The 24,964-nt window shown below is 47.1% G+C and overlaps 1 protein-coding gene across 10 annotated transcripts in view; it reads right to left on the bottom strand.

The window, feature by feature from the left end:
• The window catches only part of scube1 (signal peptide, CUB domain, EGF-like 1), a 143,765-nt gene that overhangs the window by 34,312 nt on the left and 84,489 nt on the right, over positions 1–24,964 (bottom strand). For 5 of the 10 annotated variants that reach the window (XR_005036127.1, XM_036944605.1, XM_036944609.1 and 2 more), the window contains 3 exons: positions 22,294–22,422; positions 3,957–4,085; positions 367–483 (listed from right to left, as the gene is read on the bottom strand). Coding sequence is in view for 9 of the 10 variants with exons in the window: in XM_036944605.1 (XP_036800500.1) it covers positions 367–483; positions 3,957–4,085; positions 22,294–22,422 (375 nt within the window). In the remaining variant the exon portion in view is untranslated. The remainder of the gene's footprint in view (positions 1–366; positions 484–3,956; positions 4,086–22,293; positions 22,423–24,964) is intronic. The other 5 variants (XM_036944606.1, XM_036944608.1, XM_036944610.1 and 2 more) reach the window with 1 other exon arrangement.

Here is a 24,964-nt window from a genome sequence, read left to right as displayed (position 1 = left end):
CAGGTACAACACACACACATGCACACACAGGCAGGGACGCAGGTACGGAGGGCTATTCAGGGAAACTGAGGTGCGAGTGTGCTTTCGGCAGCTCCGTCTGCACGTGCTCGGTCACCCCTCACCAACACACACAATGAAAAAACTCTTTCTCTTTCTGTTTCTCTCTCTCCCCTCTCTTTCTTACTCTCTCTTCCTCCTTGTCAGTCTCTCAGGGCTTCTCACTTTGTGTCAATCAATTAATTCTATCAGTGCCTCTCCCTAGCTGCCTGTCTATCTCTTTCCCATATCTTTCTACGTATGTGTGTGTGTGTGTGTGTGTGTGTGTGTGCGTGCGTGCAATCCCATGCATGTCTGTGTTATACTCACCTCCGCAGTGTGTGAGGCCGTACAGAGTGTATCCTTCCTGACAGACACAGTCGAAGTTGCCAGGGTAGTTGACGCAGGTGTGGTCACAGGTCCTCTCAAAGGAACACTCGTCAATATCTGTGAGGAGAAACAGATTGTATGTAATGCTACTGTTTACACACGGGGGCTGTCCAAAAATAGCACCATTCCCAATATAGTGCATTACTTTTGACTAGAGCCCCATGACAATCTATTCCCTATATAGTGCACTACATTGGACCAGGGCTCCTAGGGAATAGGGTGCCATTTGAGATACTGCCATGAACTGGACCATAGTGGGTCACTCTGACCATGCCCTCACCAAGGACTGATGGACAATATAGACAGTGTCTACATGACAGTTAGGACAGAGTTAACATCCATGTGGGGAGACAGTGGATGTGTGTGTGTGTGTGGGGGGGGGGGGGGGGGGGGGGGGGGGGGCTGGAGGAATGGACACTGCAGGAGCATTTGAAAATATTCTGTCTGGAATAACAGTGTACATGCAACCTGGTTATGTGGGTGGGGGTCTAAACAGTGACAGGGTGACAGGGTTACAGGTGACACGGTGACAGGTGACAGGGTTACAGGGTGACAGGTGACAGGGTGACAGGTAACAGGGTTACAGGGTAACAGGTGACAGGGTTACAGGGTTACAGGTGACAGGGTGACAGGGTTACAGGTGACAGGGTTACAGGGTGACAGGGTTACAGGGTTACAGGTGACAGGTTGATAGGGTGACAGGGTTACAGGTGACAAGTTGATAGGGTTACAGGTGACAGGGTGACAGGTGACAAGTTGATAGGGTGAGAGGGTTACAGGTGACAAGTTGATAGGGTTACAGGTGACAGGGTGACAGGTGAAGTTGATAGGGTGACAGGGTTACAGGTGACAGGTTGATAGGGTGACAGGGTTACAGGGTGACAGGGTTACAGGTGACAGGTTGATAGGGTTACAGGTGACAGGGTGACAGGGTTACAGGTGACAGGTTGATAGGGTGACAGGGTTACAGGGCGACAGGTGACAGGGTTACAGGGTGACAGGGTTACAGGTGACAGGTTGATAGGATTACAGGTGAAGTTGATAGGGTGACAGGGTTACAGGTGACAGGTTGATAGGGTGACAGGGCGACAGGTGACAGGGTTACAGGGTGACGGGGTTACAGGTGACAGGGTGACAGGGTTTACTGGGCGACAGGTGACAGGGTTACAGGGTGACAGGGTTACAGGTGACAGGTTGATAGGGTTACAGGTGACAGGGTTACAGGTGAAGTTGATAGGGTGACAGGGTTACAGGTGACAGGTTGATAGGGTGACAGGGTTACAGGTTGATAGGGTTACAGGGTCTGTGTCAGTAAGGATATCAGGTTGGTTGCTGAATAGTCATACACACAGATCTGTGCACTCCCACACAATACATAGACATGCCTATAATCATGCTAAACGTTAGTTTTGACTAGTGTAGGACTGACAATTAAGTCATCGTCCTTGGTTGTAGCAGAGCGCATGTTTGCTTCCTTTTGAGAAACCAACAAGCTGATATATGACTCATTGATATTACTCTCTACGGCTCTTCTCCACACAAACACCCATTATTCAGCCACAGCTAATAAGACCGGTCCATTAATCAGACTGGAGTCAAAAGCAGAGCTCTGCTCACTAAACAACACCAAGAGGTGTTCTCAGTTGAGACTTCCCGATCCAATTCAGTCTTTCAGACAAGCCCTCCACCCCAGGCCTGGGAAAGATCAGACCAACACTGTGGTCAGGACCAGTGGCTGTATGTACAGTATCAAGCATCTCTGAGTAGGAGTGCTGATCTAGGATCAGCACCCCCCCCCCCCCCCCCCCCCAGCAATATAATCATATTCATTGTGACTTAAAATGTCAAACTGATCCAAGATCAGCACTCCTACTCGAAGACACTTGCAAATACAAGCCCTGGTTTTGGTTTATAATTGTTTTATTCAACTTTAGTGAGACCGATGTAATGACATATTTGGGTGGCTGACAGTACCAACACATTTCTTCAGTCCAGCGTCTCCAACTCACCTGGGCTATTTCAATACCAAGTCATCTGGGCTGTGGAGATTTACAGAGGCTAAAAATACGGTGTGTTGTGATAAAGTTTGTCATGAGGAGGAAGTTGTTGAGGCCTGGCTTCTGTTGGCTGCTTTGCTACAGTCCTCCAGGCAACTGTCTATATGACGGGCTCGGGTTACATTATCATACCTGATTAATTAAACTAGCATCAGACCACAACCCCAGCCACCGCGCAGCACTGGAACGACTTGTATCATCTCATTTCACAGAGAGGTGCCAGTTGTTGGCTTGGCTGATGTGCAGGTGTCTGTCTGTTTGTGCGGTCGGGTGTAACACACCCAAGGACAGTGTCCCTGTTTATTAAAATACCAAAGAATGTAGCCTGTCTATTGCCTCTTAATAAGCATACTGTGTCTGCAAAGCTAAAGCTCTGCTCCCTCTGTCGTCTTGACCTCTACGATATTGTTTTAATACAGCTACCTGTAGGGAGTCTTTATGTTCCTGGTGATTATTGCACACCCCATTCTCCATCACCCCTGCCCTTGTACAGGCACAGAGGCTGCCTTAAGACTCTCTCTCTATATTTGTCTCCCCCTCCACTTTCTCTCTCCGGAGGAACCTGGCATAGCTGTAGGTCTTCTCCGACACGTATTACCAAGAGATATTTTCCCTGGAAGAGCTTACCAGCATGGAAAGATTTAAAACATTAAATAAATAAAAGTTAAAAATAAAAATCTGAACAGAAATACCACTTGTTAGCAGATGGAAGCTAAGTTTTACAATCAGGTAAGCTGATGGGTGGAAGGAGCGTGTCGGTGTGTGTGTGTGTGTGTGTGTATGTGTGTGTTCCTCCCATCAGCACACACCCAGGCTGAGTGTGATATTGGCATGTATGGAGTTGTATAAACTGTTAGTTGGCAGTTTTTTGGTGTTTAATATGACACACACACACACACACACACACACACACACACACACACACACACTGGGATAGAGTTGTTTGGTGTTTTTGGTTCGGGGACAAAAACACTGCAGGGTGTTGTTGTTAATAAAATAATTTGTGATGTGTGCCTCTCCTGTCTCTCTTGCTGTGACTTGTATAGAGGAATCTGCATTTGTCCTCCAAACACAACCAGGGATAAGATATGAAGAGAGAAGCAGAATGCCTTAATACAACTGACAGTATATTACACCCACTGAAGGATGTCAAGTCAATTGTACTAACAAGCCTATCTGTGCATGTCATTCCAGGTGAATGATTTGTAGTCCGACCCCTGTTTTGATCCTTCGTATGATCCTGCTCTGAACATGAAGCACATGAGTTACTATCATAGAGACGTATGATAGAAGCTACTAGGCCGACTGTATATTCTAGTATATCCATTTCCACGGTCCCTATTCCGTGACACTTTCCTTCCGTGATCTGATCGCGGAGTGACGGCACCGGTTTCCAAAGGTAACTGTCTTAAAAGCATTGTGACGTCATCAGACAGGAGTGTATGACAGACGTCAGTCAGGCGGGCTGCTCACCCTGGCAGGTGCGCTCGTCAGTGAGGAGCTTGTGGCCCTTCTGGCAGCTGCACTCAAAGGAGCCCACCGTGTTCTTGCAGAAATGGTCACAGCCGCCGTTATTGGTCGCCTCCTGGCATTCATCTATGTCTGTATGGAGAGAGGGAGAGAGGGATGGGGGGGAGGAGAGGAAGAGACAGAGAGTAAGGGAGTGAGAAAGCGAGAGAGAGAGAGAGCATTAGGCCACAGATACATACACTAAGGCAGTGGTTCCCAAACTTTTTATAGTCCCGTACCCCTTCAAACATTCAACCTCCAGCTGCCGTACCCCCTCTAGCACCAGGGTCAGCGCACTCTCAACTGTTGTTTATGCCATCATTGTAAGTCTGCCACACACACACACACACACACACACACACACACACACACACTATACGATACATTTAATAAACATAAGAATGAGTGTGAGTTTTTGTCACAACCCGGCTCGTGGGAAGTGACAAAGAGCTCTTAAAGGACCAGGCACAAATAATAATAATAATCAATCAATTTCCTTTATTTAGCCATCTTACATATAAAACCTTATTTGTTCATCAAAATGGTGAATAACTCACCACAGGTTAATGAGAAGGGTGTGCTTGAAAGGATGCACATAACTACAATGTTGGGTTGTATTGGAGAGAGTCTCTGTCTTAAATCATTTCCCACAGACAGTCTGTGCCTGTATTTAGTTTTCATGCCAGTGAGGGCCGAGAATCCACTCTCACATAGGTACGTGGTTGCAAAGGGCATCAGTGTCTTAACAGCGCCATTTTCCAAGGCAGGCTACTCAGAGCAGCCCAATCCAGAAATCTGGCAGTGGCTTCTGATTCAAATCAATTTTCACAGAACCGCTTGTTACAATTTCGATGAGGCTCTCTTGTTCAGATGTCGGTAAGTGGACTGGAGGCAGGGCATGAAAGGGAAAACGAATCCAGTTGTTTGTGTCATCCGTTCCGGGAATGTGCCTGCGTAATTGAGCACCCAGCTCACTCAGGTGCTTCGCTATATCACATTTGACATTGTCTGTAATCTTGAGTTCGTTTGCACACAAAAAATCATACAATGATGGAAAGACCTGTGTGTTGTCCTTGTTAATGCAGACAGAGAAGAGCTCCAACTTCTTAATCATAGCCTCAATGTTGTCCCGCACATTGAATATAGTTGTGGAGAGTCCCTGTTATCCTAGATTCATATCATTCAGGCGAGAAAAAACATCACCCAGATAGGCCAGTCGTGTGAGAAACTCGTCATCATGCAAGTGGTCAGACAAGTGAAAATTATGGTCAGTAAAGAAAACGTTAAGCTATTCTCTCAATTAAAAAAAAACATGTCAATACTTTGCCCCTTGATAACCAGCGCACTTCTGTATGTTGTAAAAGCGTTACATAGTTGCTGCCCATATCATTGCATAGTGCAGAAAATACACGAGAGTTCAGGGGCCTTGCTTTAACAAGGTTAACCATTTTCACTGTAGTGTCCAAAACGTCTTTCAAGCTGTCAGGCGTTACCTTGGCAGCAAGAGCCTCTCGGTTGATGCTGCAGTGTACCCAAGTGGCGTCGGGAGCAACTACTTGCACGCGCGTTACAACTCCATTATGTCTCCCTGTCATGGCTTTTGCGCCATCAGTACAGATACCAACACATTCTGACCACCAAAGTCCATTTGATGTCACAAAGCTGTCCAGTACTTTCAAAATATCCTCTCCTGTTTGCAGAAGAGGATGTCTTCCTTAATTGACCCCCCATAAACGTAACGGACATATACCAGGAGCTGTGCCAAGCCCGCCACGTCTGTTGACTCATCCAGCTGTTATGCATAGAATTCCCTGGCTTGTATGCGAAGCAATAATAGTTTCAAAACATCTCCTGCCATGTCACTGATACGTTGTGAAACAGTGTTGTTTGATGAAGCCATTGTCTGTATAGTTTTTTTGGGCCTTTCCCCCCAGTATTGTCCCAGTCATATCCACGGCAGCAGGAAGAATGAAGTCCTCCACAATAGTATGGGGCTTGCCTGTCCTAACTACTCGGTAGCTCACCATATAAGACGCTTCCAGCCCCTTCTTTTTAATGGTATCTGCTGCTCTTATACATGTCTTACTACTCGAAAGTCGTCTTAATTCTCGCTCAAAAAACTCCAGCGGCTTATTTTTCAAATTGGCAAGTTTTGTTTCTAACTGTCTGAGCAAGAGTAAAGGTTTCATTGAGTTGTGAGATAGTACTTTTCACATATAACACACTGTGGCTGAGGAAAGGCACTACTCCCAATATAAGTGAACAATCAATGTAGTTCTCATAATATATTTGCACCACTTCGATGGTCCAACGTTTGGTGCTTTCCTGGGTAAGGGGGTAGTAGCTCTTCGGCTGCATCAGATTCACAACTGTCAGTGTCGATGCTATCTGGGCTAACAACAAAGTTAGAGTTACTGATGCTAGCATTGGATGTGCTCGTGGAAGCAGAACAACGTGTGTCGTCGACAGGTGCAGGTGTAGTACTGCTGGTAGTAGAGCTGGTATGTGTCTCTATGGACCCGGGCCTTACTATTTTGAACCATTTATCCATTTGGAGCAAACGGAATGAGCAGCAGCTACGCTTGGCTACATATGGACCGTTAGTGGAATTCCCGCGAGAGAGAAACGGTTAATGTGATGTTAATTATTTGACTAGGCTACCTGTATTTGACATTGTGTTGTAAATTCACTGAACACCAGATGGTTTAATTGTATTTTTGGCAGTGAAACGAGGCTACTCAGGCGAGAAAAAAACCTCACCCAAATGTATAGATCAGTTGGAAAATATAAACAGACTTTTTCACTGAAAAAGTGAAAACTATTTTTTAAAACAAGTACCCTAGTTTGGGAATACTTGCACTAAGGCAATAGGCAATACTGGTCGAAGAGAATCAAGTTTTTACACACACACACACACACACACACACACACACACACACACACACACACACACACACACACACACACACACACACACACACACACACACACACACACACACACACACACACACACACACAGTATAGAACTCTGCCGTGCTAAAGTGTTCCCCCTTTAGCAGTCTCTCCCACACAGCCACTGCCATGCTGGGATGGAGATCTCCAAATTGGCAGACAACAGGCCAATAAAAGGCTTCACTAATGCCTTGGAAATCTATTCTAAGCCTCTGTAAGAGTCTTTATGGACGGGGGGGAGGCAGTCGGGGTGAGAGTAAGGGTGAGACAGGGGGAGTCAGAGAGAAGTGGGCTTTTTCCTAATGCTCTTATTTGTGCTAGCAGGAAGAAGCCAGGAGTTGGCAGGCCTGAAAGACAACATGAACACTGGCCGTGCTGCGTTGTGGTGGTAAAGTAGGTTTCCATCCACACAACAAGTCGTAACCGCAGTGCCAGGGTGTCGGTGTGGGGCAGCCGGCCTCAGTCACAAACATATTGTCACAACACCGGGAAGATATTATCCCAGAGCAAACAAACCTATGGGAGTCCCATCGCTGTCCCCTGAAGGCCTCACCTGCCTCTTTCATTCTCTTATTTATTCACTCTTTCTTTTCATTCTTTCAGAGATCTCTGATACAATGACTGAAGTCTCATTCACCAGTGGTTTCTTTTCTGCTGCCAGACCATTTCTTTATGCAGTTTCATTATTCTGTCTTTCTATTGATTTCTTTCTCTCTCTTTCTCCTCCTCTTGGCATGTGTGTGTCTGGGCGCACGGTGTGTGTGTGTGTGTCTGTGTGTGTGTGCGCATGGCCATGTGTGTGTATACGTGTGTGAGCATTTGTGTGCACGCTCTTGCATTTATGTGCATTTGTGTATGTGATGGTATCAAGTGTAATGGTAGCTTCACGGTGCTCAGCATGGTACAGGCTCAGGGGGCTTGTTGAGAGAGATCCTCCACTAGCCTCTGCTGTCTGATCCTATGACACGCTCTTTACCTGGAACTAATGGAACAGCCTGCTGCTACTGCTGTACACAACACTGTCTAGCCCACCATGCAAGGACTTGGAGAAGAGGGGAGAGACACACAGAGAGAGAGAGGGGGGGGGGGGGGGGGGGGGGGTTGAATGAATACATAATTGAACCCCCCCCCCGCCCCCTTCCCTCCTCTCCCCCAAAGGCTTACACCATCCAGGGATTTGATGGACTTTCCCATAACTTCTATCTACCCCTCCCTCCCCCTCCTACTGCCCATGTGACTAGGTCTTCCTGAATCCTTGTGGAATAAAGGCCCAGGTGTATGAGACGATCCAGAGACATAGATCTGGAATAACAAGCGAGCCGGATCCCTTGGGGCTGTGCATACAGTGCCAACCCTCCAGTCTGGTGTGATCTGATGTCACGGTACATTCTCCCTAAACCCATCCCTTCTCTTTCCTCACCCCTTCCTCTTTCTAACTATGTGCCCTCAGCCGAACCCTGGAAAGGGTCATTGGGTATATTTCCCTCCTTGGAGGATTGCCAATGCCACACTCAACAAGGGAGGAAAGGTTCAAAGGAAAGAGGAGGAGGAAGAGATGGAAAATAAAGTGGAGGTGGAAGAGGTAGATTTAGTGGAGGAGGAGAAAAGTAGGTGAAGAAAGTAGGAGGAACGTGGAAGGGTAGAGGGAGGAGGAAGAGATGGAAGAGAAAGCAAAGGAGGGAGTATTAAGAGGAGGGAGAAAGGGAAATAAAAGAAGAGGAAAGTGGAAGAGTGGAGGGAGGAGGAAGAGGACAATAGCATGGCAGATTACACGGGCTAAGCCCTTTTTGATTGGTTCTCTAAGTGATGAAAACTGCTGGGGATTAACACCTAAGCCTTTGCGTCGGAGAGTCAGTCAAGCAAGACACCACAGGGAAGACTTAACTAAGACAGGAGTGGAGGGGAGGAGGGGGGAGGAGGACAGGGGGAGAAGGGAGAGGAAGAGAGGTGACTGGAAGAAAAAAGAGAGGGTAGATGGAGAGGGGTAGAGAAAAAACAGGAGCAGAAGGGAAGTAGGTGGGGAGGGCGAAAAGAGAAGGGAGGGGGAGGAAAGACCAAGAGAAGGAGGACGGTCAGATATTGCATGTCCCCAATAATCAGTCCACCGTGCAACAAGCCAAGTCAGATAAATTAAGTCAAATATATACAGTTGAGTGATGTACAAGAACATCAGAATAAAATAGTCCTCAGATGTCGGGGCCTGTCTTTTCCTATAACAATGTATCTTGATATTTTTATTTTTTTTCACTTTTATTTAACCAGGTAGGCTATTTGAGAACAAGTTCTCATTTGCAACTGCGACATGGCCAAGATAAAGCATAGCAGTGTGAACAGACAACACAGAGTTACACATGGAGTAAACAATAAACAAGTCAATAACACAGTAGAAAAAATATATACATCTATATACATTGTGTGCAAAAGGCATGAGGAGGTAAGCAATAGGCCATAGGAGTGAATAATTACAATTTTTAACACTGGAGTGATAAATGATCAGATGAACATGTGCAGGTAGAGATACTGGTGTGCAAAAGAGCAGAAAAGTAAATAAAATAAATACAGTATGGGGATGAGGGAGGTAAATTGGGTGGGCTATATACCGATGGACTATGTACAGCTGCAGGGGTCGGTTAGCTGCTCAGATAGCAGATGTTTAAAGTTGGTGAGGGAGATAAAAGTCTCCAACTTCAGAGATTTTTGCAATTCGTTCCAGTCGCAGGCAGCAGAGAACTGGAAGGAAAGGCGGCCAAATTAGGTTTTGGCTTTAGGGATGATCAGTGAGATATACCTGCTGGAGCGCGTGCTACGGGTGGGTGTTGCCATCGTGACCAGCGAACTGAGATAAGGCGGAGATTTACCTAGCATAGACTTGTAGATGACCTGGAGCCAGTGGGTCTGGCGACGAACATGTAGCGAGGGCCAGCCGACTAGAGCCTACAGGGCGCAGTGGTGGGTGGTATAAGGTGCTTTAGTAACAAAACGGATGGCACTGTGATAAACTGCATCCAGTTTGCTGAGTAGAGTATTGGAAGCTATTTTGTAGATGACATCGCCGAAGTCGAGGATCGGTAGGATAGTCAGTTTTACTAGGGTAAGTTTTTCGGCGTGAGTGAAGGAGGCTTTGTTGCAAAATAGAAAGCCGACTCTAGATTTGATTTTGGATTGGAGATGTTTGATATGAGTCTGGAAGGAGAGTTTGCAGTCTAGCCAGACACCTAGGTACTTATAGATGTCCACATATTCTAGGTCGGAACCATCCAGGGTGGTGATGCTAGTCGGGCGTGCGGGTGCAGGCAGCGAACGGTTGAAAAGCATGCATTTGGTTTTACTAGTGTTTAAGAGCAGTTGGAGGCCACGGAAGGAGTGTTTGTTGTATGGCATTGAAGCTCGTTTGGAGGTTAGATAGCACAGTGTTCAAGGAAGGGCCAGAAGTATACAGAATGGTGTCGTCTGCGTAGAGGTGGATCAGGGAATCGCCCGCAGCAAAAGCAACATCATTGATATATACAGAGAAAAGAGTCTGCCCGAGAATTGAACCCTGTGGTACCCCCATAGAGACTGCCAGAGGACCGGACAACATGCCCTCCGGTTTGGCACACTGAACTCTGTCTGCAAAGTAGTTGGTGAACCAGGCAAGGCAGTCATTAGAAAAACCGAGGCCTGCTGAGTCTGCCGATAAGAATATGGTGATTGACAGTGTCGAAAGCCTTGGCCAGGTCGATGAAGACGGCTGCACAGTACTGTCTTTTATCGATGGCGGTTATGATGTCGTTTAGTACCTTGAGCGTGGCTGAGGTGCACCCGTGACCGGCTTGGAAACCGGATTGCACAGCGGAGAAGGTACGGTGGGATTCGAGATGGTCAGTGATCTGTTTGTTGACTTGGCTTTTGAAGACCTTAGATAGGCAGGGCAGGATGGATATAGGTCTGTAACAGTTTGGGTCCAGGGTGTCTCCCCCTTTGAAGAGGGGGATGACCGCGGCAGCTTTCCAATCCTTGGGGATCTCAGATGATACGAAGGAGAGGTTGAACAGGCTGGTAATAGGGGTTGCGACAATGGCGGCGGACAGTTTCAGAAATAGAGGGTCCAGATTGTCAAGCCCAGCTGATTTGTATGGGTCCAGGTTTTGCAGCTCTTTCAGAACATCTGCTATCTGGATTTGGGTAAAGGAGAAGCTGGGGAGGCGTGGGCGAGTAGCCGCGGGGGGGGGGGGCGGAGCTGTTGGCCGAGGTTGGGGCAGCCAGGAGGAAGGCATGGCTAGCCATTGAGAAATGCTTGTTGAAGTTTTCGATTATCACGGATTTATCGGTGGTGACCGTGTTACCTAGCCTCATTGCAGTGGGCAGCTGGGAGGAGGTGCTCTTGTTCTCCATGGACTTTACAGTGTCCCAGAACTTTTGGGAGTTAGAGCTACAGGATGCAAATTTCTGCTTGAAAAAGCTGGCCTTTGCTTTCCTGACTGACTGCGTGTATTGGTTCCTGACTTCCCTGAACAGTTGCATATCGCGGGGACTATTCGCTGCTATTGCAGTCCGCCACAGGATGTTTTTGTGCTGGTCGAGGGCAGTCAGGTCTGGAGTGAACCAAGGGCTATATCTGTTCTTAGTTCTGCATTTTGTTAACGGAGCATGCTTGTCTAAGATAGTGAGGAAGTTACTTTTAAAGAATGACCAGGCATCCTCAACTGACGGGATGAGGTCAATATCCTTCCAGGATACCCGGGCCAGGTCGATTAGAAAGGCCTGCTCGCAGAAGTGTTTAAGGCTGACCCTCTGAACCGATGACCTCATGGAAAGCTGAGCTCTCAAGCAATGACCTCATGGAAAGCTGAGCTCTCAAGCAATGACCTCATGGAAAGCTGTGCTCTCAAGCAATGACCTCATGGAAAGCTGAGCTCTCAAGCAATGACCTCATGGAAAGCTGAGCTCTCAAGCAATGACCTCATGGAAAGCTGAGCTCTCAAGCAATGACCTCATCGAAAGCTGAGCTCTCAACATTAACAGAATCACTGGCTTTCTTTCTCTCCTCTTCCATCATCATTTGCTTTTTGACGATTGCTTTCTTAGAGAGAAGACCTCTTTTTCTATATTTTGTACTCTCTACTCCTCCTTTCCATCTCATCCACTTTCTGTTCATTTCTTCCTCTCCTCTCGTCTCGCTCATGCTGTGTTCTCCCAGGCAGTTCTACCCTGCAGTAGAATCTCTGGGTATTTTAAATCAATCACGGCTATTTCCCAGTTCCGTTTCCTTGGCATGCCGACAGCAGATCTCATCTCTATCTCAAACAGGAGGAATGGCTTCCTTCTCTCTCACACACACATTCTCTCTCTCTAAGGTGCTAGCTATAACCGAGGGTTCTACAAGGAACCCAAAAGGGTTCTACCTGGAACCAAAAAGGATTATCCTATGGGGACAGCTGAAGAACACTTTCGGAACTCTTTTTTCTAAGAATGTACATCCCCCTCTCTCCACATCTCTCTCTCTCTCCACATCTCTCTCTCTCTCACATACACACACCTCCCCTGTCGTCCCTCCCAGACAAGTCTACAGAAGGTATAACACTATCGCAACCCACCTACCCGGCCCAAACTTCCCCAACACAGACAAAGATCCCTAATTATTCAATAAGTCTGGCAGCCATAACCACTGGCATAGCATAGCCACCACATTTCCCCACACTTAATGGCCACTCGGTGGAAGCCTGAGCCCAATAATGGCCTATATAATTACCTTTAATAGCCCTTAAATACGGTAAGCTTAAATAAATACATTAAGCATCCACACATCTTGAAATGATACAAAACTGTGTGTGTGAGAGAGAAATTGTGTGTGTAAATGAGAGAGAGGGAGTGTATATGTTTGTATGTGTGAGAGAGGGAGATATAGAGAGTGTGAGAGAGAGGAAGAGAGATAGAGAGAGAGAAAGAAGGAGAAACAAAGAGATAGTGAGAAAAGCAGAGTGACAGGAGTGGGAAGTGAGACAGGGGAGTGGGAAGTGAGACAGGGGAGTGGGAAGTGAGACGGGAGTGGGAAGTGAGACAGGGGAGTGGGAGGTGAGACAGGGGAATGGGAAGTGAGACAGGGGAATGGGAAGTGAGACAGGGGAGTGGGAAGTGAGACAGGGGAGTGTGAAGAGAGACATGGGAGTGGGAAGTGAGACAGGGGAGTGGGAAGTGAAACAGGGGAGTGGGAAGTGAGACAGGGGAGTGGAAAGTGAGACAGGGGAGTGGGAAGTGAGACAAGGGAGGGGGAAGTGAGACAGGGGAGTGGGAAGTGAGACAGGGGAGAGGGAAGTGAGACAGGGGAGGGGGAAGTGAGACAGGGGAGGGGGAAGTGAGACAAGGGAGAGGGAAGTGAGACAGGGGAGTGGGAAGTGAGACAGTGGAGGGGGAAGTGAGACAAGGGAGTGGGAAGTGAGACAGGGGAGAGGGAAGTGAGACAGGGGAATGGGAAGTGAGACAGGGGAGTGGGACGGAGAGGAAGAGATAGAGTAGTTGGGTGAAGTGTGAATAAGACATGCTGGGAGAGCAGCATCCATCTTGATCTGTCCACTTCAATGGCGAGAGAGGGAGACAGAGAGAGACCACCTAAAAGGAAGCGATTCCCAAACCTTCCATAACAAAGCCATCACCTACAGAGAGATGAACCTGGAGAAGAGTCCCCTAAGCAAGCTTGTCCTCAGGCTCTTTTCACAAACACAAACAGACCCCACAGAGCCCCAGGACAGCAACACAACTAAATCATGAGAAAACAAAAAGATAATTACTTTGGTATTTGGTATTTTATTAGGATCCCCATTGGCTGTTGCAAAAGCAGCAGCTACTCTTCCTGAGGTCCACACAAAACATGACACATAATACAGAATGACATAATAAAGAACATCATTAGACAAGAACAGCTCAAGGACAGAACATACATTTTTTAAAAAGGCACACGTAGCCTACGTGATGACAGTAGTCACAATGCATACATACAAACTATCTAGGTCAAATAGGGGAGAGACGTTGTGCCTCGAGGTGTTGCTTTATCTGTTTTTTAAAACCAGGTTTGCTATTTATTTGAGCAATATGAGATGGAAGAAAGTTCAATGCAATAAGGGCTCTATATAATACTGTACGTTTTCTTGAATTTGTTCTGGATTTGGGGACTATGAAACTATGAGACCCCTGGTGGCCTGTCTGGTGGGATAAGTGTGTGTGTCAGAGCTGTGTGTAAGTTGACTATGCAAACAATTTGGGATTTTCAACACATTGTTTCTTATAAAAAGAAGAAGTGATGCAGTCAGTCTCTCCTCAACTCTGAGCCAAGAGAGACTGGCATGCATAGTATTCATATCAGCATATCAATTGATGTGTGTGTGTGTGTGTGTGTGTGTGTGTGCTGCGGGGTTGAGGCTGCAAACCCATAGGCTTGGTTCTCTCATCCCTTCCAGGCTTCTGGGAGGGAGGGTGGACAATGAGCCTGTCGTAGCGGATGTACGCAATGTCCCCCACGCGCTCTGGCAGCTTTCATGACTGGGATCAGTTCTTTCCTCTTCTGGCGCACAGCTTCAGGATAATCCTCCTTGAGGAAGATATATACGTTCCTCTCATGTTCTTGGCTCTTTCCAGAACCTTGTCCTTGAACCTCAGGAACATGACCACTATCGGCCTGGGCCTGTCACCTGGAACGGAAGTGGGTTTTCCAGTCCTGTGGGCGCGCTCCACCTCAATCTTCCTGTGGTCCATCTTCAATTTTTCAGAGATCATTTCCCTCACTTTGTCCTCAGACTCCATCCAGGTCTCATGTGGAGATTCTGCAACCCCGTCCACAATCATGTTGTTTCGCCTTGATTGTCCCTCGAGATAGTCTGATTTGTCTGTCATTGTTATCATGGATTCACACACAGAACTGATGTCCTCTCTCAATGACTTACAGATTGCTGTCCTCTTGCCGTTCTCCTGTTTCAACTCGTCGAGCTGACTCTGGGAGAACTGCACATTTGTCTTCAGGTCTTGGACCTCTCTGGTCAGGTCATCCAGTATTTTATTAGTAGAATCCACGAGTATTTGGACAAAACACTTGAAACTATTTTCTTGTTGTTGTAACAACTGCTTATAGGTCTCTTTTTGTTCATTTAAAAGATCCTTCAGGTGTGAGAGAGAGACACCACTGGCACTGTCCTCAACGGTACTCCCGCCGGCTGTTGTCTTTGTCATGGTAGCTAGCAACGTATGTTAGGCTGTTACTCCTTGCAGTTCCAGACAAGGCAGGTTACGGGGAAAATTGAAAACAACAAACAGCAGGGATCTAGACAGCCACAAACCCAATATTGATAAACTCCAATTTCTATTGGGTGAAATACCACAGTGTGTCATCACAACAGCAAGATGTGTGACCTGTTGCCACAAGAGAAGGGCAACCAGTGAAGAACATACACCATTGGAAACACAATCCATATTTATGCTTATTTATTTTCCATTTTGTACTTTAACTATTTGCATGTCATTACAACACTGTATATAGACATCATATGACATTTGAAATGTCTTTATTCTTTTGGAACTTTTCTGAGTGCAATGTTAACTATTCATTGTTATTTTTTATTTCACTTTTGTTTATTATCTACTTCACTTGCTTTGTCAATGTTAACATATGTTTACCATGCCAATAAAGCCCATACATTGATATTGAATTGAGAGATCACCTCTGTGATTGCATTGCACACACATCTGGGCTGCCAGGGGCCAGGTGGTAGTTAGGCCTCTATTAACGAGGGCATAGCTCATTAAGGCTCTCCTACATATGATGTACCATGAGGATCTCACTCAGGGAGGGGGGAGGAGGTAGAGGAGACCTGGGGAGGGAGAGAGGGATGGAAAGGAAATGAGAGCAATGAATGGAGCGGATAAGGAATGGGGACGTCTCATGTTCCATCCTTCTCAGTCACTCACTCTCAATCTTCCACTCCCTATGCCCACTGATCTATCACTCACTCACCCCTTATCTCTTGTATCTTCCTCTCATTTCAGATATCTCTTTTTGTTACCACCTCTGTCTCTCTCTTCCTTTCTCACCGTGATCTAATAATTTTAATCTCTCTAATAATCTGGACGTGAAAACAGGGGTGTAATCTGTCAAGCATATACACACACACACACACACACACACACACACACACACACACACACACACGTACGCACGCACGCACACACACACGCACACACACACACACACACACACTCCCTACACACCCACACCCATCAATCTCCCATCCCTGTTTGACATTTACCACCGGTTCGATCGATACCCTGCTTCATCTGCGATCAATAGGTCCATTCTGAGCCCTGCTGCTCCCTGAAGATAACCAGCCAATAGCAGCTCATTACCATCTATTACCGCCATCTGCCTGAATGGCTGGTTGACTGACTGGCTGATTGACTGGCTGGCTTACTCACTGACTGACTGACTGGCTGGCTTACTCACTGACTGACTGACTGGCTGGCTGACTGGGTACTGGCAGTCTACTGGCTGACTGTCTACTGGCTGACTGACTGACTATCTACTGGCTGACTGACTGGTTAACTGACTGACTGGCTAACTGACTGGCTGACTGGAAAAGCCTTGTGATGGTGGTTTAGGGTTCAACAGATGATTAGGATTGTTTGTAATTAACAACAGTGTAGGATAAATAATAGACCGGTAAATGAGAATATGGCTGAACGTTGACCTCTGGCCCTCGACCTCAATACAGTAAGTAAAACTCAGAGGGATCAACTGGAAGGTCGTTGTTGCATAAGATGCTTCTGAGTCAAAAATAGTCCTCTCAAAAGACAAAGATAGTATCAATCAATCATATGTATTTATAAAGCTCTTCGTACATCAGCTGATGTCACAAAGTGCTGTACAGAAACCCAGCCTAAAACCCCAAACAGCAAGCAATGCAGATGTAGAAGCATTGTAGATGGAGAACGGAAAGAGGGAGAGGCAGCAAACAAGACAGAAATAAAGAAAGAGAAGAAGAAATAAAGGTTGTATTGTAACATGAACTGCAGCCATTGGAGAGAGAGTGAGTGAGAGAGAGAGATGAGGAATGTGGAAGCTCTTTGGCTGCTGCTGCAGGCTTATCTCTGAGCACTCGGGTAGCCTTGGTACGCGCCTCGGGGAAACTGTGTAGTTTTACAAAATATTTACAGTAAAAAGCAATTAAACGTAATACATTTGTGGAAACCCGAACCTGTCCAAATAATTTGGGGACGGGAGAAGGGGGATCTACTGTTCATAAAAAGCAGAGTTTACCTCAGTGTGACCACCTCAGGCTGCTAATTTGGGAGACGACGGGCGGCTCGGGCCAGAGCCGGCCGGGTATTTATCAGAGGACTTAAACGGCCCGCTCTGTTTGCTTTGTCCCTAAAGACTCTCCTCCGTCTAATAACAGAGGCTCTATGGGCCGCATCTGGGCCAAGAGCAACTCCAGTAAAGAGCAACACAACAGTAAAATAAAACAGCAGGCAGGGCCGACGCCGGCCTGACGGAGGGAGAGCCGGAACGGTTGAGGGCCGGAGCTGGGCCAGAGTCATGTAAGGTGATGGAGATAGGAGTGTTATTGTGGAGATTACTGGGCCTGACATGTTAATACAGTGGGCTGTTGAGAGCATTGGTACTTTCTGGAGGCTTTCTGTCTGGACGAGTGGGGCTAGAGGAGGAGTTTATGGGGAAGCAACTCCGTACAGTAGCTTCCAGTCTTTTGAGGACACAAAGTGATAGTGAAGCTATGACAAAAAGCTAGTGGGAGCGGTAGGTGGGAAAGTGAGGGTGAGAATCAAAGGTGTTGCTAACTATGAAACAGTTCATTTACTGAGATTAGCTTAGCCACATGAAGTATGTCCCCTTATAACCCAACGAGCTTGTAGCCTATCACCTGGTTTCTCCTTGTCTGTGTTAAGTGACTACAGTAATGGCTCTTTGATTGGATTACTGGATGTGTGTGTGTGTGTGTGTGTGTGTGTGTGTGTGTGTGTTCAGGCTTTCGCTGGTACTGGGGAGAGGAATGCAGGCCAGTGAAGACGTGTCTCAGGTGCCCATACACACACTGTACAACTGAGCAGCTCAGTCTCCCTGCACCGACCACACACACACACGCACACGCGCACACGCACACACACACACACACACACACACACACACACACACACACACACTCAACTCATCCACCCACCGACACGCACCTTCTAATCAAACATCTGGAAACTGTTCACAAAATCACTTTTCTTCTCCCTCTCTCTCTCCCTCCGTCTCTCCCCTCCATCCGCAGGAGAGCCCTGTGATGAAAACGCCTCCTTCCATTGGCGCGTCTGTCATCGTGGAGTTAGGGAACCGTCTCGTCTGTCAGCGCAGATGAAAGGCTGTTTATCAGACGCCTGGGATTTAAACATGCCCTAAATAGTTTATATTGAAATGATTATGTTAGGGGGGGGGCAGGATGGTGCAGGTCCCACAGGGTCTGGCACACAGAGAGACAGAGCAGAGAGACAGAGGGCTCTGTCTACAGTACCTCACAGCATGACATTTACCTCCCAGCTAACTACTAACCCCACAAAACCACAAACTGCTGTCTACAATACTCTATCTACATTAACAACACATCACTACCCACTATCTCTATGCTATAAAAACACCTCTACCCCCTGGGCCTATCTGCGCGTTACAACACACCACTGGCACAACCCGGTATGCTATAACACATGACTATCTTCAATATTCGACATTAGAACACAGTCACACACTACACTCCTGTGGTCAGCTCAGCTGTGATATCAGCTAGCTTAGCCAAGACCCTGTCAGCCCATTTAACCTGTTACAGATCTGTGTGTGCTGTTACCAAGGTTACAGAACGCTTTGGTCCAGGCAGGGGGCAGCATGGCGACAAGGTGGGACAGGTGGTCTGAATAAAATGTCTTGATCAATAAAACCCCTGGCTGACTGACTAGGCTCAGTGGGAGACGATCCAGAAGTAATGCTGGCTGGGTGGAGACTGGAGAGGAGTTCAGAGTTTATAGTTTCCCTTCCTTTTGTGTGTAGTCAGTGTGGATGTGTAGTCAGAGTGGATGTGTAGTCAGAGTGGATGTGTGTATTGATTGCTGACTAGTGTATGGTTAACTTGTGCGTGCATGCACATGTGTGTATATGCACCGTGCCTGCATGTGCATGTCTATCATGTAAGTGTGTGTGTGTGTGTGTGTGTGTGTGTGTGTGTGTGTGTGTGTGTGTATGTGTGTGTGTGTGTGTATGTGTGTGTGTGTGTGTGTGTTTGCAGTCAGTGGCAGATGGCTCTCTCCATGTTTTCCTGGTCCATCCCTCCATCCCTTCATGCCCAGCTGATGGATGGTGATGGGTGATGGATGTGGTGCTGTCTCTCAGCTCCAGCTCAGATCAGGTCAATCACTGGTGGATTTATGGAGCCCAGGGGCCTAACTCAGCCACATTATCTGGGCGGTACACAGCTGGACTGCAGCCCTATCCATCTTCTCCACTCAACTTGCCCCCGGAAAACACAGCGGAGGCTAACTTTTCATTTTCCTGCACCATAAAGGCTTGGTTGTCCTGTTAAGCGCACAAATCAAAGGCCGAGACAGACGGGAGACAGACAGGAGACAGACGGGAGTGGAAGTTGTTCACACAAGCTGCTGGGGTTTGAACTTGACATTTGAGTGACAGAGAGACTAGATGTTTTCTCACACTGCATCCAACGCAGGGCTGGACCCTTCCAGTCACAGCTAACCTTGTTAGCAGACAATGGTGTTGCCATAGAGGATTCTACGATATATCATTATCAACTGGTTTCATTGGCCATTATGGTGCCTCTGATATAACATGTCCAAACAAAACTGTCCTCATGCTCTGCCTCACTCTAACTAAAGAGCTGACATGACAACTGAGAATGAACGATATGCCTATTCTCTATGCTGGAGATATGATGGATGGTGGAGATGGATGGTGCCTATTCTCTATGCTGGAGATATGATGGATGGTGGAGATGGATGGTGCCTATTCTCTATGCTGGAGATATGATGGATGGTGGAGATGGATGGTGCCTATTCTCTATGCTGGAGATATGATGGATGGTGGAGATGGATGGTGCCTATTCTCTATGCTGGAGATATGATGGATGGTGCCTATTCTCTATGCTGGAGATATGATGGATGGTGCCTATTCTCTATGCTGGAGATATGATGGATGGTGGAGATGGATGTTGCCTATTCTCTATGCTGGAGATATGATGGATGGTGGAGATGGATGGTGCCTATTCTCTATGCTGGAGATATGATGGATGGTGGAGATGGATGGTGCCTATTCTCTATGCTGGAGATATGATGGATGGTGCCTATTCTCTATGCTGGAGATATGATGGATGGTGCCTATTCTCTATGCTGGAGATATGATGGATGGTGGAGATGGATGGTGCCTATTCTCTATGCTGGAGATATGATGGATGGTGGAGATGGATGGTGCCTATTCTCTATGCTGGAGATATGATGGATGGTGGAGATGGATGGTGCCTATTCTCTATGCTGGAGATATGATGGATGGTGGAGATGGATGGTGCCTATTCTCTATGCTGGAGATATGATGGATGGTGCCTATTCTCTATGCTGGAGATATGATGGATGGTGCCTATTCTCTATGCTGGAGATATGATGGATGGTGGAGATGGATGGTGCCTATTCTCTATGCTGGAGATGGATGGATGGTGGAGATGGATGGTGCCTATTCTCTATGCTGGAGATATGATGGGATGGTGGAGATGGATGGTGCCTATTCTCTATGCTGGAGATATGATGGATGGTGGAGATGGATGATGCCTATTCTCTATGCTGGAGATATGATGGATGGTGGTAGGTGGTAAGGTTCTCTTTTAGCACCCTATGTTGTGTCTCCCCACTGTACAGCTGGGTGGCGCTGTGTGAGTCTGTGTGAGTCTGTGTGTGTGTGTGTACTATATGTGTGTGAGAGGAAAAGAGAGAGACAGTGCAGCGTGGGCCTCACTGTTCAAACAGCTGAAAGTTTGAAGTCGCGTCGTCTGCCTGCCAGCCAGACAGCCCCGGCTCCAGTATTTCACACTTACATGCCACATTCTCAAACTTCTTGACACGAAATACACACGCACACAGGTACACACACACACAGGTACACACACACACAGGTACACACACACACAGGTACACACACACACAGGTACACACACACACACACACACACACACACACACACACACACACACACACACACACACACACATGACATTGGACATAGAGAGTCGCCGTCATGTAACCTGCAAGTCATTGCTATGGCGACTCCTACAGCAGTTCATGTTGGCAGAATAGGTTGAGCAGCGATGTAACAGCCCTCCCCACATCCTCAGTGTAGTTCTTCTTCAACTGTTCTGATGTGAACCAACTCAACTCAACAGCCCGAGGAAAACTCTCAGGCCTTTTGTTTTATCTTCCCCAGTCTCTTCTTCCTGATTAGTGCAGATGAAGGATAGGAGATTAGGAGATGAGGAGAGAAAGTAGCCACTATCCGCTTGAGATGCACCCAGGTGTGTCTCATGCAAGCCAGACCACAGTGTCGCTGTTCCTCAGACATATCAATGATCCCTGAAACCAACAACACCGCTCCACATAAACCACTGTATTTTCCGTTCGGGTGACCCTGGGGTCAGAACCATCAACGGCCCTGTTTGTTTAGGGACAAGCCTAAACCAACTATCTGCTAGAAAAAAGTCCCTTTCACTGTGTCTGTGTGGCAGCCCGGTAGGGCCTGGGTCGCCGTCTTTGACGTCACAGGCGGAATTTGGGAAGTGGAAACGTTTGGCGGCAACATCAACAACAACAGCAGCACTGCCAGTGACCGCGCTGGAGACCGGAGTCTCTCTCTCCTCCATGCGAGGAGGGGAAGTGAACTTTGTGCCGCAGGGTTGGTTGGTCTTGGCCCAAGATCACTCAGATACCACTCATACCAGCCACAGATACCAGACCCCTGGACCACCTCCGCAAAGGATCCTCTCAATTCAGTACCGTTCAATACCACATAATTTGCCCATATTGCGTTACATTTGCCAAATACGGTTGAGTGCTGATACGGAATGTGCCTCCATTGTTAACAGCACTAGCAGTGTGTTCTTAAGATGAGCACACTAAAGGGTTGGGTGCTCTCAAGGCATGAGTAAAAGCCTCTCGTCACATGGAGAGAGAGAGAGAGAGAGAGAGAGAGAGAGAGAGAGAGAGAGAGAGAGAGGGTGAAGTGAAGAAGATAGAGGAGAGCAGTAGGGGACAGTAGGGCCACAGGGACACACACACACACACACCTATACACTGACCTTTGCAGGTCTTGCCGTCTGGCTGCAGGGTGAATCCCACGGGGCAGCTGCAGCGGACCCCTGTAGCCGTGTCCTTGCACGTCCGGTCACAGCCGCCATTGTTCACCGCACAGGTTTCTGGGTAAAACAAAAATATACAGTGGGAGAAAAGAGAGGCGGGGCGGGGGCAGGGGAGGGGTATTAACATACTGACAGGCACGCATATCTAAAGAGCAGAACGGAGTCTAAAGAGAGAAACAGTAGACAGTGAAAATACGACGGGTGGGTTGAGAAGAGGCTACATACAATGGGGAAACACACAACAGGGTGACGTCGTGTACTCAGGGCATTTGGCTATTCCATCATACCCATTCAGACTTCATTTCCACAATACTAAGCCCGTGTCAAGACATTGTGGTTGTCCATCAGACCAGTGACAGGTTATGAGACGGTACACAGTTGGAATTTCATACACGGTTCATAAACATGTCACAGACCGACTATAAAGTCATACTCAGGACTCACAGATTTCTACAAAACATAAACAAGAGATTAATGGGCAACATGAGTTGATAAAGGAGAGGAACTCAGTAGCCGAGTTAAGACAGGAAAGCCCTGTTTCCAAAAAACGTCAAGAAAACATTTAGTCAAAAACGATACTGAAGGTTAAGTAGAGAAAACACGAGAGTCTAAAATATAGTTAGTGGCGGGATCGAGTAGTAGTACCTAGGACCGAATGTGTATATTTTGACTCCAGGAAAAATGTTCTTGTATGTGGCCAAGATAAGGTTTGCTCTGACTTGTGAATATTGCCTGAGCTAATCCCAAAACAAATAGCACCTAATGGCATCTCCACTTTACCTGCGCAGCCCAATGTTGCTATAGGAAAGCTGAGCTCACTAATCCCCAATGGGTGTCAGATACTGCTGAGGACGGTGAAACAGTATACTGTTATTTAAACGGGGCTCAATAATAGGCTACTATATTTAATAAAGAACAGTTTCAGATTCAAACTACTTGGGTCTGGCAGGCTTCTGATATGTCCTGGAAAAAACTCAGTTGACTGTGCTTAGCTAAAGGGATAGTTCATCTACTTCCCCAAACTCGTGGATACCATTTCTATGTCTCTGCGTCCTGTATGAAGGAAGTTCAGAGGTAGTTTCGAGAGCAAAGCTAACTAGCTCAGCACAGACTGGAAGTCTTTGGGTACAGCTAGTGATAATGCTAGTTAGCATTGGCTCGCAAAACTACCTATAATTTCCTTCATACTGGACACAGAAGCAAAAAAATGGTATCCATGAGTTCAGCCAAAATCCCAAACTATCCCTTTAAAGGAAGACGCTGAAATGGCTCTGGCTATTTGGACATGGACTTGTCTCTCTGGCATCTATTCCCAGCTCAATAAATGCAAAGAGGTTCTGTGCCTGCTTTAAGGGAGGAGGGAAGAGGATAAACCCTTTCAGACTGGCTAGCTAACATGCCCGGCTCTAGAGGTCACAGCATTAGCATAATACTGTCAATGAGTGTAGTGTCACGGACTGACGGCATCTCATCAGCGGGCTGATCCAACATGGCCGTCTGTTTGCAGCAAAACCAAACGGCAGGTGGGTGCTGTGAGAGCCAGCATGGTCGCCAGATTCTACCACCACAGGGAAGCTGTCAGTGGCAAAATGGCTCTACTTCAATGAGGCTGCTGGTGTGTTTCATAGAACTGCAGATAACCTTTTGGGATACTGAACCTAATTCCCCGAAAAGGAAAACACAGAGGGAATAGGGGAAGGAGAGATACTCTATCTTCCTGGTACACTACATGACCACCTGGTCGTTGAACATATCATTCCAAAATCATGGTCAATAATATGGAGTTGGTCCCCCCTTTGCTGCTATAATAGCCTCCACTCTTCTGGGAAGGCTTTGCACTAGATGTTGGAACATTGCTGCGGGAACTTGCTTCCACTCAGCCACAAGAACATTAGTGAGGTTGGGCACTGATGTTGGGTGATTAGGCCTGGCTCACAGTCGGCGTTCTAATTCATCTCAAAGATGTTCGATTTCTGTATGGACTTAATTTTGTGCATGGGGGCATTGCCATGCTGAAACAGGAAAGGGCCTTCCCAAAACTGTTGCCACAAAGTTGGAAGCACAGAATCGTCTAGAATGTCATTGTATACTGTTGCGTTAAGATTTCCCTTCACTGGAACTAAGGGGCCTAGCCTGAAAAACAGCCCCAGTCCATTATTCCTCCTCCACCAAACTCTACAGTTGGCACATTGTGGCAGGTAGCGTTCTTCTAGCATCCACCAAACACAGATTTCTCAGTCGGAGTTGGTGAAGTGTGATTCATCAATCCAGAGAAAACTTTACACCACTCCAGCCGACGCTTGGCGTTGCGTATGGTGATCTTAGGCTTGTGGCCAGATGCTCGGCCATGGAAACCCATTTCATGAAGCTCCTGATAAACAGTTCTTGTGCTGACGTTACTTCCAGAAGCAGTCTGGAACTCGGTAGTGAGTGTTGCAACCAAGGACAGACAAATTGTACACGCTACTCAACGGTCCTGTTCTGTGAGCTTGTGTGGCCTACCACTTCACAGCTGAGCCATTGTTGCTTCTAGACGTTTCCACTTCACAATAAAAGCACTTACAGTTGACCGGGGCAGCTCTAGTAGGGCAGAAATGTG

Source organism: Oncorhynchus mykiss, chromosome 15, assembly GCF_013265735.2.
Source record: "Oncorhynchus mykiss isolate Arlee chromosome 15, USDA_OmykA_1.1, whole genome shotgun sequence".
NCBI lineage: Eukaryota > Metazoa > Chordata > Actinopteri > Salmoniformes > Salmonidae > Oncorhynchus > Oncorhynchus mykiss.
This window is presented reverse-complemented; position numbering and strand designations above follow the sequence as displayed.